The following is a 13,002-nucleotide window of genomic DNA, read 5'->3' on the forward strand; positions in this document are numbered from 1 at the left end:
TAGGGCTGACATCATCGCTGCTGCTAGGGCTGACATCATCACTGATGTTAGGGCTGACATCATCGCTGCTGCTAGGGCTGACATCATCGCTGCAGCTAGGGCTGACATCATCGCTGCTTCTAGGGCTGACATCATCGCTGCTGCTAGGGCTGACATCATCACTGATGTTAGGGCTGACATCATCGCTGCTGCTAGGGCTGACATCATCGCTGCAGCTAGGGCTGACATCATCGCTGCTTCTAGGGCTGACATCATCGCTGCTGCTAGGGCTGACATCATCACTGATGTTAGGGCTGACATCATCGCTGCTGCTAGGGCTGACATCATCACTGATGTTAGGGCTGACATCATCGCTGCTGCTAGGGCTGACATCATCGCTGCTTCTAGGGCTGACATCATCGCTGCTGCTAGGGCTGACATCATCGCTGCTGCTAGGGCTGACATCATCGCTGCTCCTAGGGCTGATGATACAGGTGCATCTAGGGCTGATGTCAGCAATTACACTATCAAATCTAGGGCTGACATCATTGATGATACAAGGAAAGCTAGGGATGACATCAGCGCGGACACATGCAAAAATAGGGCTGATGTCAGCAATTCTGTGGAAAGAAATCAAGCTATGCATGATGCTCCTCTTCCAACGGGATTGTACGTTGGAAACATCCCGTTGCACGCATACCCGGATACAATTATCGACGACAAAATAGCGCATGCATTTAATCATTCGACCCGGAAAACCTTATCATTCATTGCCCCAACAATGCAGAACGGAGAGGTTGTCGTGCGACCTTCTTTAGATGCGGTACGTAATGGGTCTAAACGTTGGAAATCTACTGCAGTTGGCTATTTCTTGGGCAAACGGCCATATTATCATCACCTTAAGGAGTTTGCACATTCGGTCTGGCCAGCACTAAGGGAGGTGACAGCGACCACAAACGGATTCTTCTTTTTTCAGTTTAAAACAGTTTTTGATATGGAGGAGATAATTGAGGGAGGCCCGTGGTTGTTCCAAGGGCAGCCGATAGTTCTTCAAAAGTGGGAACCGGGGATGGCCATGAGAAAGTTGAAGCATACACAAGTGCCCGTCTGGATTAAATTACGACACCTTCCGATGGAATTTTGGACGACAGAAGGATTAAGCACTGTAGCGAGTGGTTTGGGGAAGCCCCTTTACCCCGACACGATTACAAGAGCATGCACGAGACTAGACTTTGCTCGTGTATGTGTGATGATTGATGCCACACAAAAGTTGCTAAAACAAAAGAAGTTACCAAATTTGCACTAAAATGAGGAGTTTCAAGAGTTTATATACCTCAACTGACTTGTAGATCTCATCAACATATTCAACAATTCACGTCAGCAGCATCAATGACGACTATTTGCACCTCTGGATGCAGCCTGTAAGACGATGAAACCAGTGGTTGAAGATATACCCGAAGCAGATGCGGGAGATAGACATGTGGACCAGAACCACTCCAAGCAAGAAGAGAGAGGTAAGGCAATTGTTATTTATAATGCTTTTGACGCTTTGCATTTAATTGATGATGCAGGTGAGCATTCAGGGGGTCCTAACACAAGCAGCCCCATGGACGATGATCCATGTTGAACATCGCTGTGTGGAATGTCCGTGGGCTGAACAAACGAGACCATCAGCTCGCTTTGAGGGACTTGGTCTCTGAATACAGGTTACACTTCCTAGGCATTCTTGAAACTCGTGTTCGTTTGAATAATGTTATGCATATTCAATCGTTTTTACTTCCACATTGGAAATGGTTTGTCGATTATTCTTCTGTTGGTAATCGCATCTGGATAGCTTGGGACGAGAATATTGTTGATGTCCATATCTTAGACTCGGCAGACCAATTTATTCACTGTCGGGTTACTAATATGGCTGACAATGAATCTGTTATTATCACTGTTGTTTATGGGGCATCTGAGGTGATTGATCGTCGGAATTTATGGACGGCACTGGAGACGCTATCTCAGCAATGCTCTGACATCCCGTGGATGGTGGGAGGGGATTTTAATGCAGTACGTGACCTTAACGAAGTATGTGGCATCTCAGGAGATATAAGGATGGCCACCGAAGAATTTAATGCTGGTATTCTGGAGGCGGGGCTGATCCCACTTCCTATGCAAGGTGAATGGTTCACGTGGCATAATTGCAGTACGTCTATGAGGAGTTTATGGAAGCGGCTGGATCGGATTCTTATTAATGACCGCTGGCGGGGAAGGTTGCCGAGCGCATATTATCACAGCCTTACACCACGGACATCTGACCACTCACCACTGGTTTTACATGGGGAATACAACAACATAATGGAGGCATGTTTCGATTTGATAACTATCTGGCCCATTCACCCGAGTTTATCCACAATGTGCAGAATATTTGGCATCATGAGATTGTGGGTATTCCTATGTATGCTGTGACACGTAAACTGAAGGCACTTAAACCAGTCTTTAGACTACAAAGGAGAAATAAGGGAGATCTGACGATGAATGTCCAACTAGCCAAAGGTTTTCTTGATGAGGCACAACAGTTGGTGAGCTCTGATAGACAAAATGAGCTATATTTACTCCTGGAGCATTGTTGTCGAGTCGTTTATGCTAAAGCGGCAAAACTTGAACAAATTATGCTGCAGCAGAGAGCCAAAATGCAGTGGATGAAAGACGGAGACCAATGTTCCCGGGTTTTCTTTCGTAAAATTGCACAGAGACGAGTAAGGAGGAGAATCTTACAGATTAATGATGAGAATGGTTTCACACACACGGATCTAGGGGAAATCGCCCATGAGTTTGTCTCATACTATCAGAACCTATTAGGAGGCACCAGAAGACGGCTGTCAGTGGATATTCGTTATCTTAGACCGTGGGCAAGGCACTGTATCACTGATGAGGAAGCTAATCAATTACTCCTTCCAATCTCGGCGGATGATGTGAAGCAAGCAATGTTCGATATTGCTGATGACAAGGCACCGGGACCTGATGGCTACTCGTCAAGGTTTTTCAAGGCGGCTTGGCCTGTGGTTGGGGAAGAAGTTACGAGGGCGGTACTAGACTTCTTTTCTACCGGAAAACTTCTGAAGCAGGTCAACTCCACGATCTTGGCCCTGATCCCAAAGGTACATACGCCTATGTCGGTTAATGATTTTAGACCAATTTCATGCTGCAATGTTTTATACAAGATCATTGCGAAACTTCTTGTCCAAAAAATTAGTGTGCTACTGGACAAGATAGTTAGCCCATGTCAGACAGCTTTTATTCCGGGAAGAAGCATTGGGGACAACATTATGTTAGCCCAGGAATTATTCTCCAGATATAACCAGATGCGCCTACCCCCGAGATGCGCACTTAAAGTGGATATCAGGAAGGCCTATGATACGGTGGAGTGGGACTTCCTGTTAGCAGTTTTGCAGCTGTTCGGGTTTCCACCTACGTTTACAAGGTGGATTGAGGAGTGTGTTACCACGACATCATTCTCGATTGGGCTCAATGGAAAACCTCATGGGTTCTTTGCTGGAGCGAGAGGACTACGACAGGGAGACCCACTTTCTCCTTATCTGTTTGTTCTTGTTATGGAAGCCTTACATCTGGGATTCTTGCAACGAATTGAACAGGACATCCAATTCACTTATCATTGGAAGTGTGAGAGTTCTAAGGTTTTTCAGATGGGATTTGCAGACGACCTCCTCTTACTGTGCAAAGCTGACTTAGACTCCATCAGAGTCTTCAAAGAGGGATTGGACTGGTTTGCGGAGTTGTCGGGCCTTCGGCTGAATGTCCAAAAAAGTCACTTAATCATTTCACGTTCGGCTCAAAATTTGAAGGACCAGATGCTGGATATTTTGGGCTTTCAGGAGGGCCACCTTCCAATGAGGTACCTGGGTCTTCCCTTAATCTCGTCTAGGCTGACCATCTCTGATTGCCAACCGCTTATCTCAAAAATTGATGCACGTATTAATGGATGGGAAGGGATTTCATTATCATATGCTGGGCGGGTACAAATCATCAAATCTGTGCTCTCAGCATTGAGCTTATATTGGGCTTCTGCATTCATATTACCTAAGAAAGTCATCAGTGAAATTGAGAAGAGGTTGAGGACTTTCCTATGGAAGGGTACGACGTCCAGTGGGTACGCTAAGGTAGCCTGGAAAGATGTGTGTCGACCGATGGATGAGGGGGGACTTGGGTTCAAGGACATCTCCACCTTGAATCGCGCATTAATGAGCAAGAAACTATGTGATGTTATCCAGTGTGACAGGACATCCATATGGGTTCAGTGGCTCTACCAAGACCGATTACGTGAGAGATCGATTTGGACTATCCGTGAACATGGAGGTTCTTGGGGATGGCGAAAAATACTCAGGCTACGTCCTTTCCTTCGCGCTATCGTGGATTACCAGATTGGAAATGGAGACAGATTCTTTGTTTGGCAGGACCCGTGGCATCACTTGGGTCCACTTATCGAGCGATTCCCTCGAGGTCCCCGCCATCTTAGACTTGAAGAATCAGCAAAACTCAGCTTGGTGATTCCAGTAGGAGAATGGCAATGGCCTACCATCACTGACTTTGAATGTTTGGAAATCACACATAAACCGCTTATTTTCGGAGGAGAGGATCGGGTGGTGTGGAGATGTGACGAAGGGCAACCTACTACTCAGGCCCTCTACCGATTATTCACTCACCCCGAGCCGAAAGTAGGATGGTCTTCACTACTTTTGGGCTCCTTGAAGATTCCTCGCCATTTGTTCATCTTATGGCTAGCAATCCTTGGCAAGCTACCTACCACAGACAAATCATGGCTATCTCACCTGGGGGTGTGCATACTGTGCGATGAGGGAGCTACAGAATCTCATCCACATTTATTCTTCCGATGCAGATTTAGTCGTCAGTGCCTTTATGAGATTCGCAGAAGGATTCGCTTTCACTGGCCCAATAGAGATTGGGCAACAGATATTGAATGGGCGACACGAAAATGGAAAGGTAAGCACATTATTAATAGAGCTTACCGTACACTACTGGCAGCGTGTGTCTACCACATATGGAAGGAGAGGAACTTGAGGAGATTTGATCATACTGAGCGGACACCGGCCACATTGAGCATACTAATCATCAATGACGTCAGACAGAGGATTCTTAGCGTTGACTTAGCATCGTCAGTCAGTGTCTACCAATATGGAAGGAGAGGAACTTGAGGAGATTTGATCATACTGAGCGGACACCGGCCACATTGAGCATACTAATCATCAATGACGTCAGACAGAGGATTCTTAGCGTTGATTTAGCATCGTCAGTCAGTACACGAGCATTGTATAGATTATGGGTAGAGGGAGAAACCAGTTGATAATCCCATGTTGTACCGTACCATTACTCTTTATTAATGAAATTTACATTTACCCAAAAAAAAAACCGTGCAAAACAACTAAATTTTGAACGTTCTCAGAATTCGACGAAACTTGACCCAAATGTCGGTCTAGACCAAAGAATTTGTGTGGTAAGTTTGCTAAGCGTAATGATAACTACAAGTTTGTATAAAAGGAAAACAAACTTGTTTTAATAAAATCGTGCAGAACAGTTATATTTTGGACGTTTTTAGAATTCGACGAAACTTGATCCAAACGTTGGTCTAGACCAAAGAATTTGTGTGGTAGATTTACTAGGCGTGATAATAATTACAAGTTTGTATAAATGGGTAACAAACTTGCTATAATAAAACCGTGCAAAACAACAAACTTTTGAACGTTCTCAGAATTCGACGAAACTTGACCCAAATGTCGGTCTAGTCCAAAGAATTTGTGTGGTAAGTTTGTTAAGCGTAATAATAACTACAAGTTTGTATAAAAGGAAAACAAACTTACCTTAATAAACCGTGCAAAACAGCTATATTTTGAACGTTTTCAGAATTCGACGAAACTTGACCCAAACGTTGGTCTAGACCAAAGGATTTGTGTGGTAAATTTGTTAAGCATAATAATAACTACAAGTTTGTATAAAAGGGAAACAAACCTGCTTTAATAAAACTGTGCAAAACATTCAAGTAGTTATTGATGAGGGACAATGGCAGTGGCATTTTATAACTGATTTGGAATGTATGGAGCTCATTTACACATTACCTCAGATTCACGGAGGGGAAGACAGGATGAACTGGAGATTCCCAGAGGGACGACTCACCACACAATCACTATACAGACTTTTCTGCCCACCTGGACCAAAAGTAGGATGGTCTTCACTACTATCAGGTTCATTGAAGATCCCCAGACATAATTTCATCCTTTGGTTAGCAATTCAGGAGAAGCTACCGACTACCGATAAAGCTTGGATGACCCACTTAGGTGGATGTATCCTTTGTGATGAGGGTACAACGGAGACACACACTCACATGTTCTTCCGATGTCAATATAGTAGAAGATGCCTTGCAGCTGTACGCCCAATCACGAGTGGAAAAGAGACGTGGAATGGGCGTCGAGGAAGTGGAGGGGAAAGCATATCGTTAATATTGCTTATCGAGCCTTACTTAGTGCATGCATATACCACATCTGGCGAGAGAGGAACCTGAGACACTTTGAACACACCCAACGGCCGGAACGTGTATTAGCTACCTGCATAGTTGATGATGTTAGATAGAGAATACTTAGTATTAATCTATCATGTTCAATTAGCACATGTGCGCTCTATAGACTTTGGCGTATCCCTTGGTCTGTCGAGGGAGACACCACTTGATTGTTGTACTGTACTCCTTTTTATTTAATGAAACTTACCTTTACCCTAAAACTGTGCAAAACAACTATATTTTGAACGTTTTCAGAATTCGACGAAACTTGACCCAAACGTTGGTCTAGACCCAAGAATTTGTGTGGTAGATTTGCTAAGCGTGATAATTATACAAGTTTGTATAAATGGGTAGCAAACTTGCTATAATAAAATCGTGCAAAACAACTAAATTTTGAACGTTCTCAGAATTCGACGGAACTTTATCCAAACGTTGGTCTAGACCAAAGAATTTCTGTGGTAAATTTGCTAAGCGTAATAATAACTACAAGTTTGTATAAAAGGAAAACAAACTTGCTTTAATAAACCGCAAGTTATTATTACGCTTAGCAAACTTGCTTTAATAAACCGTGCAAAACTCCCTTGGCCTGTCGAGGGAGACACCAACTGATGACTTCCATGTTGTACTGTACTACAATGTTATTAATGAAACTTACATTTACCCAAAAATAAACCGTGCAAAACAGCTATATTTTGAACGTTTTCAGAATTCGACGAAACTTGACCCAAACGTTGGTCTAGACCAAAGAATTTGAGAGGTAAATTTTCTAAGTGTACGGCTGTACCGCCATATGTGAACACGTACCCTGTAGTGCTCCTCCTTTTGTCATAGTCACTCCCTGCAAAATCAGCGTCAACAAACCCAAACAAGGTAAGCTTGCCCTTACCAAACACCAATGCTCGGTCCTTAGTACCCCTTAGGTACCTAAGAATCCATTTCACAGCTTCCCAGTGCATCACTCCTGGATTGCTCATAAAACGGCTAACTACTCCCACTGCATGTGCTATATCCGGTCGAGTACAAATCATAGCATACATCAGGCTCCCAATTGCTGAGGCATACGGTGTGACTCTCATCTTTGCACGTTCGGAGTCAGTCTGGGGCGAATCACTGTTGGATAGTTTGAACTGATTTCCCAATGGCGTTCCAACCGGTTTTGCATTTTCCATCTTGAATCTGCATAATACCTTCTCAATATAATCAGATTGAGATAACCATAATTTACCAATACCTTTGTCCCTTGTGATTTTCATGCCCAATATCTGTCTTGCTTCGCCAAGATCTTTCATGTCAAACTTCCTCGATAACTGATCCTTGAGCCTATTGATCTCCTTGACATTTGATCCTGCTATCAACATGTCATCAACATACAGGAGTAGAATGATAAAAAACTCATCGAACCTCTTCACGTAGCAGCAATGATCAGCATTGCATCTAGAGAAACCTATCTCTAGCATGAAGTTGTCAAACTTCCTGTACCACTGCCGCGGAGCCTGTTTCAATCCATACAGGCTTTTCTTCAGGCGACACACCTGCTGATCATCTCCATTATACCCCTCAGGTTGTACCATGTATATCTCCTCCTCAAGATCCCCGTGTAGGAAGGCTGTCTTTACATCCATCTGTTGTAACTCCAAGTTCTCTGCCGCTACCATGCTCAACACAAGACGAATAGTAGTTAACTTGACAACAGGTGTAAAAACATCAGTAAAGTCAATACCGTATCTTTGTTGGAATCCCTTTACTACGAGTCTTGCCTTGTACCGCTTCTTCCCGTCTGATTCTTCCTTAACCCGATAGACCCATCTGTTCTGTAGGGCCTTCTTTCCTTTTGGGAGCTGACACAATTCCCATGTGTTGTTTTTCTTCAACGAGTTCATCTCGTCGTTCATCGCAAGCTCCCACTTGCTCTTGTGGACATCATTGACTGCCTCTGCGTAACATTCGGGTTCTCCACAATCAGACAAAAGCAAGTAATAAAGAGAGGGGGAGTACCTATCTGGGGCCCTTCTCAGCCTCGGTTCTCGACCCAGTGCCAAGGGTGTGCTGCTTTCAGTAATCGGTTCCTCCGATACTGGTTCTGGCTCTATCTCCGTTTGTTCGGTTTCGTCCGTCTGAACTCCCACTGAATCCGTATCTGCTGGTCTCATGATCCCGGAATTTGAAATATCGAGATCAACAAATTCCCTTTCCTTCTTGTCATCGTCCGGGCTTACCTTCCTGTCGTTGTACATTACATCCTCATTGAATATAACATTCCTACTACGAATTATTTTCCGGTTTTGATCATCCCAGAATCTATACCCAAATTCGTCAGTCCCATACCCAATGAATGTACATTTAATCGACTTAGCATCCAGCTTAGTCCGATCATCGTTCAAAATATAGGCTGAACAACCAAACGTACGTAAGAAAGAAAGATCCACTTTCTTACCACTCCATACCTCTTCTGGTATCCTGTTGTTCAACGGGACAGAAGGCCCTCGATTGATCAAGAAAGCAGCCGTGTTGACTGCATCTGCCCAAAACATCTTTGGTAGTCCGCTCTTCAATCGCATGCATCTCGCACGCTCATTCAGTGTTCTGTTCATCCTCTCAGCAACGCCATTTTGCTGAGGTGTCCCCGGGATTGTTTTCTGCATTCGGATTCCATGGTCGGCGCAGTAATTCTTGATACCTTCACTGTTGTACTCGCCACCGTTATCCGATCTGAGACTTCGGGTTCACTAAAGATCCCACGACATTGTTTTATCCTATGGATGGCTTTTCAGGAAAAACTACCAACGATAGACAAACCCTGGCTCACACACATTGGAGGGTGTATTCTCTGTGATGAAGAAACAACCGAGACACATAATCATTTATTCTTCCGATGCCGATATAGCAGAAGATGCCTTATAGCCATACGGGAAATAATTCGATTCGATTGGCCCAATCGCACATGGGCAATGGATGTGGAATGGGCAGTAAAAAAATGGAGAGGGAAGCATATCATCAATGCAGCATACCGAGCATTACTTGGGTCATTGGTTTACCATTTGTGGCGAGAAAGAAACTCCAGACGGTTCCAACAAAGTGAACACCTGCCTAATGTATTGGCTTCTCATATTATTGATGATGTTAGGCAGAGGATTCTGAGCCTTAATCTTTCTAGTTCGATTAGTACATGGGCCCTTTATAGACTATGGCGTATCCCTTGGCCTGTCGAGGGACTACCCAATTAATTGTTGTACTGTACCATATTTTTATTAATGAAACTTACCATTACCGGAATAACTACAAGTTTGTATAAAAGGGAATAAAACTTGCTTTAATAAAACTGTGCAAAACAACTATATTTTGAACGTTTTCAGAATTCGACGAAACTTGACCCAAACGTTGGTCTAGACCAAAGGATTTGTGTGGTAAATTTGCTAAGAATAATAATAACTACAAGTTTGTATAAAAGGAAAACAAACCTGCTTTAATAAAACTGTGCAAAACAACTATATTTTGAACGTTTTCAGAATTCGACGAAACTTGACCCAAATGTCGGTCTAGACCAAAGAATTTGTGTGGTAAGTTTGCTAAGCATAATAATAACTACGTTTGTATAAATGTGTAACAAACTTGCTATAATAAAATCGTGCAAAACAACTAAATTTTGAACGTTCTCAGAATTCGACGAAACTTTATCCGAACGTTGGACTAGACCAAAGAATTTCTGTGGTAAATTTGCTAAGCGTAATAATAACTACAAGTTTGTATAAAAGGAAAACAAACGTGCTTTAATAATCCGTGCAAAACAGCTATATTTTGAACGTTTTCAGAATTCGACGAAACTTGACCCAAATGTCGGTCTAGACCAAAGAATTTGTGTGGTAAGTTTGCTAAGCGTAATAATAACTACAAGTTTGTATAAATGGGAATAAAACTTGCTTTAATAAAACTGTGCAAAACAACTATATTTTGAACGTTTTCAGAATTCGACAAAACTTGACCCGAACGTTGGTCTAGACCAAAGGATTTGTGTGGTAAATTTGATAAGCATAATAATAACTACAAGTTTGTATAAAAGGGAAACAAACCTGCTTTAATAAAACTGTGCAAAACATTCAAGTAGTTATTGATGAGGGACAATGGCAGTGGCCTTTTATAACTGATTAGGAATGTATGGAGATCATTTACACATTACCTCAGATTCACGGAGGGGAAGACAGGATCAACTGGAGATTCCCAGAGGGACGACTCACCACACAATCACTATACAGACTTTTCTGCCCACCTGGACCAAAAGTAGGATGGTCTTCACTACTATCAAGTTCATTGAAGATCCCCAGACATAATTTCATCCTTTGATTAGCAATTCAGAAGAAGCTACCGACTACCGATAAAGCTTGGATGACCCACTTAGGTGGATGTATCCTTTGTGATGAGGTTACAACGGAGACACACACTCACATGTTCTTCCGATGTCAATATAGCAGAAGATGCCTTGCAGCTGTACGCCAACATATTCGATTCTCTTGGCCCAATCGCGAGTGGAAAAGAGACGTGGAATGGGCGTCGAGGAAGTGGAGGGGAAAGCATATCGTTAATATTGCTTATCGAGCCTTACTTAGTGCATGCATATACCACATCTGGCGAGAGAGGAACCTGAGACACTTTGAACACACCCAACGGCCGGAACGTGTATTAGCTACCTGCATAGTTGATGATGTTAGATAGAGAATACTTAGTATTAATCTATCATGTTCAATTAGCACATGTGCGCTCTATAGACTTTGGCGTATCCCTTGGTCTGTCGAGGGAGACACCACTTGATTGTTGTACTGTACCTCCTTTTTATTAATGAAACTTACCTTTACCCTAAAACTGTGCAAAACAACTATATTTTGAACGTTTTCAGAATTCGACGAAACTTGAGCCAAACGTTGGTCTAGACCCAAGAATTTGTGTGGTAGATTTGCTAAGCGTGATAATAATACCAGTTTGTATCCATGTCCGTGAACATGGAGGTTCTTGGGGATGGCGAAAAATACTCAGGCTACGTCCTTTCGTTCGCGCTATCGTGGATTACCAGATTGGAAATGGAGACAGATTCTTTGTTTGGCAGGACCCGTGGCATCACTTGGGTCCACTTATCGAGCGATTCCCTCAAGGTCCCCGCCATCTTAGACTTGAAGAATCAGCAAAACTCAGCTTGGTGATTTCAGTAGGAGAATGGCAATGGCCTACCATCACTGACTTTGAATGTTTGGAAATCACACATAACCTACCGCTTATTTTCGGAGGAGAGGATCGGGTGGTGTGGAGATGTGACGAAGGGCAACCTACTACTCAGGCCCTCTACCGATTATTCACTCACCCCGAGCCGAAAGTAGGATGGTCTTCACTACTTTTGGGCTCCTTGAAGATTCCTCGCCATTCGTTCATCTTATGGCTAGCAATCCTTGGCAAACTCCCTACCACAGACAAATCATGGCTATCTCACCTGGGGGTGTGCATATTGTGCGATGAGGGAGCTACGGAATCTCATCCACATTTATTCTTCCGATGCAGATTTAGTCGTCAGTGCCTTTATGAGATTCGCAGAAGGATTCGCTTTCACTGGCCCAATAGAGATTGGGCAACAGATATTGAATGGGCGACACGGAAATGGAGACGTAAGCACATTATTAATAGAGCTTACCGTACACTACTGGCAGCTTGTGTCTACCACATATGGAAGGAGAGGAACTTGAGGAGATTTGATCATACTGAGCGGACACCGGCCACATTGAGCATCCTAATCATCAATGACGTCAGACAGAGGATTCTTAGCGTTGATTTAGCATCGTCAGTCAGTACACGAGCATTGAATAGATTATGGCGTATCCCTTGGGTAGAGGGAGAAACCAGTTGATAATCCCATGTTGTACTGTACCATTACTCTTTATTAATGAAATTTACATTTACCTAAAAAAAAAAAATCGTGCAAAACAACTAAATTTTGAACGTTCTCAGAATTCGACGAAACTTTATCCAAACGTTGGTCTAGACCAAAGAATTTCTGTGGTAAATTTGCTAAGCGTAATAATAACTACAAGTTTGTATAAAAGGAAAACAATCTTGCTTTAATAAACCGTGCAAAACAGCTATATTTTGAACGTTTTCATAATTCGACGAAACTTGACCCAAATGTCGGTCTAGACCAAAGAATTTCTGTGGTAAGTTTGCTAAGCGTAATAATAACTACAAGTTTGTATAAAAGGGAATAAAACTTGCTTTAATAAAACTGTGCAAAACAACTATATTTTGAACGTTTTCAGAATTCGACGAAACTTGACCCAAACGTTGGTCTAGACCAAAGGATTTGTGTGGTAAATTTGTTAAGCATAATAATAACTACAAATTTGTATGAAAGGGAAACAAACCTGCTTTAATAAAACTGTGCAAAACATTCAAGTAGTTATTGATGAGGGACAATGGCA

At 42.8% G+C, this 13,002-nt stretch overlaps 1 protein-coding gene across 1 annotated transcript; it reads left to right on the top strand.

Moving 5' to 3' along the window:
* Positions 1-1,887: 1,887 nt before the first annotated feature.
* On the top strand, positions 1,888-3,714 carry LOC105180223. The gene is made up of 4 exons (XM_011103897.1): positions 1,888-2,325; positions 2,385-2,543; positions 2,715-3,122; positions 3,682-3,714. The coding sequence occupies exons 1-4, from the start codon at positions 1,888-1,890 to the stop codon at positions 3,712-3,714; spliced, it is 1,038 nt and encodes a 345-aa protein (XP_011102199.1).
* Positions 3,715-13,002: the final 9,288 nt, after the last annotated feature.

The sequence above is a fragment of the Sesamum indicum genome, unplaced genomic scaffold, assembly GCF_000512975.1.
Source record: "Sesamum indicum cultivar Zhongzhi No. 13 unplaced genomic scaffold, S_indicum_v1.0 scaffold00423, whole genome shotgun sequence".
NCBI lineage: Eukaryota > Viridiplantae > Streptophyta > Magnoliopsida > Lamiales > Pedaliaceae > Sesamum > Sesamum indicum.

What these genes read in the sequence shown, in the direction of transcription:
- LOC105180223 (XM_011103897.1), top strand. Translation starts at nt 1,888, where the DNA reads ATGGCTGACAATGAATCTGTTATTATCACTGTTGTTTATGGGGCATCT. An exon ending in TTGATGAGGCACAACAGTTG is followed by an intron (nt 2,544 to 2,714) that starts GTGAGCTCTGAT and finishes AAAATTGCACAG; the next exon opens with AGACGAGTAAGGAGGAGAAT. An exon ending in TCTTGGCCCTGATCCCAAAG is followed by an intron (nt 3,123 to 3,681) that starts GTACATACGCCT and finishes TGGGATTTGCAG; the next exon opens with ACGACCTCCTCTTACTGTGC.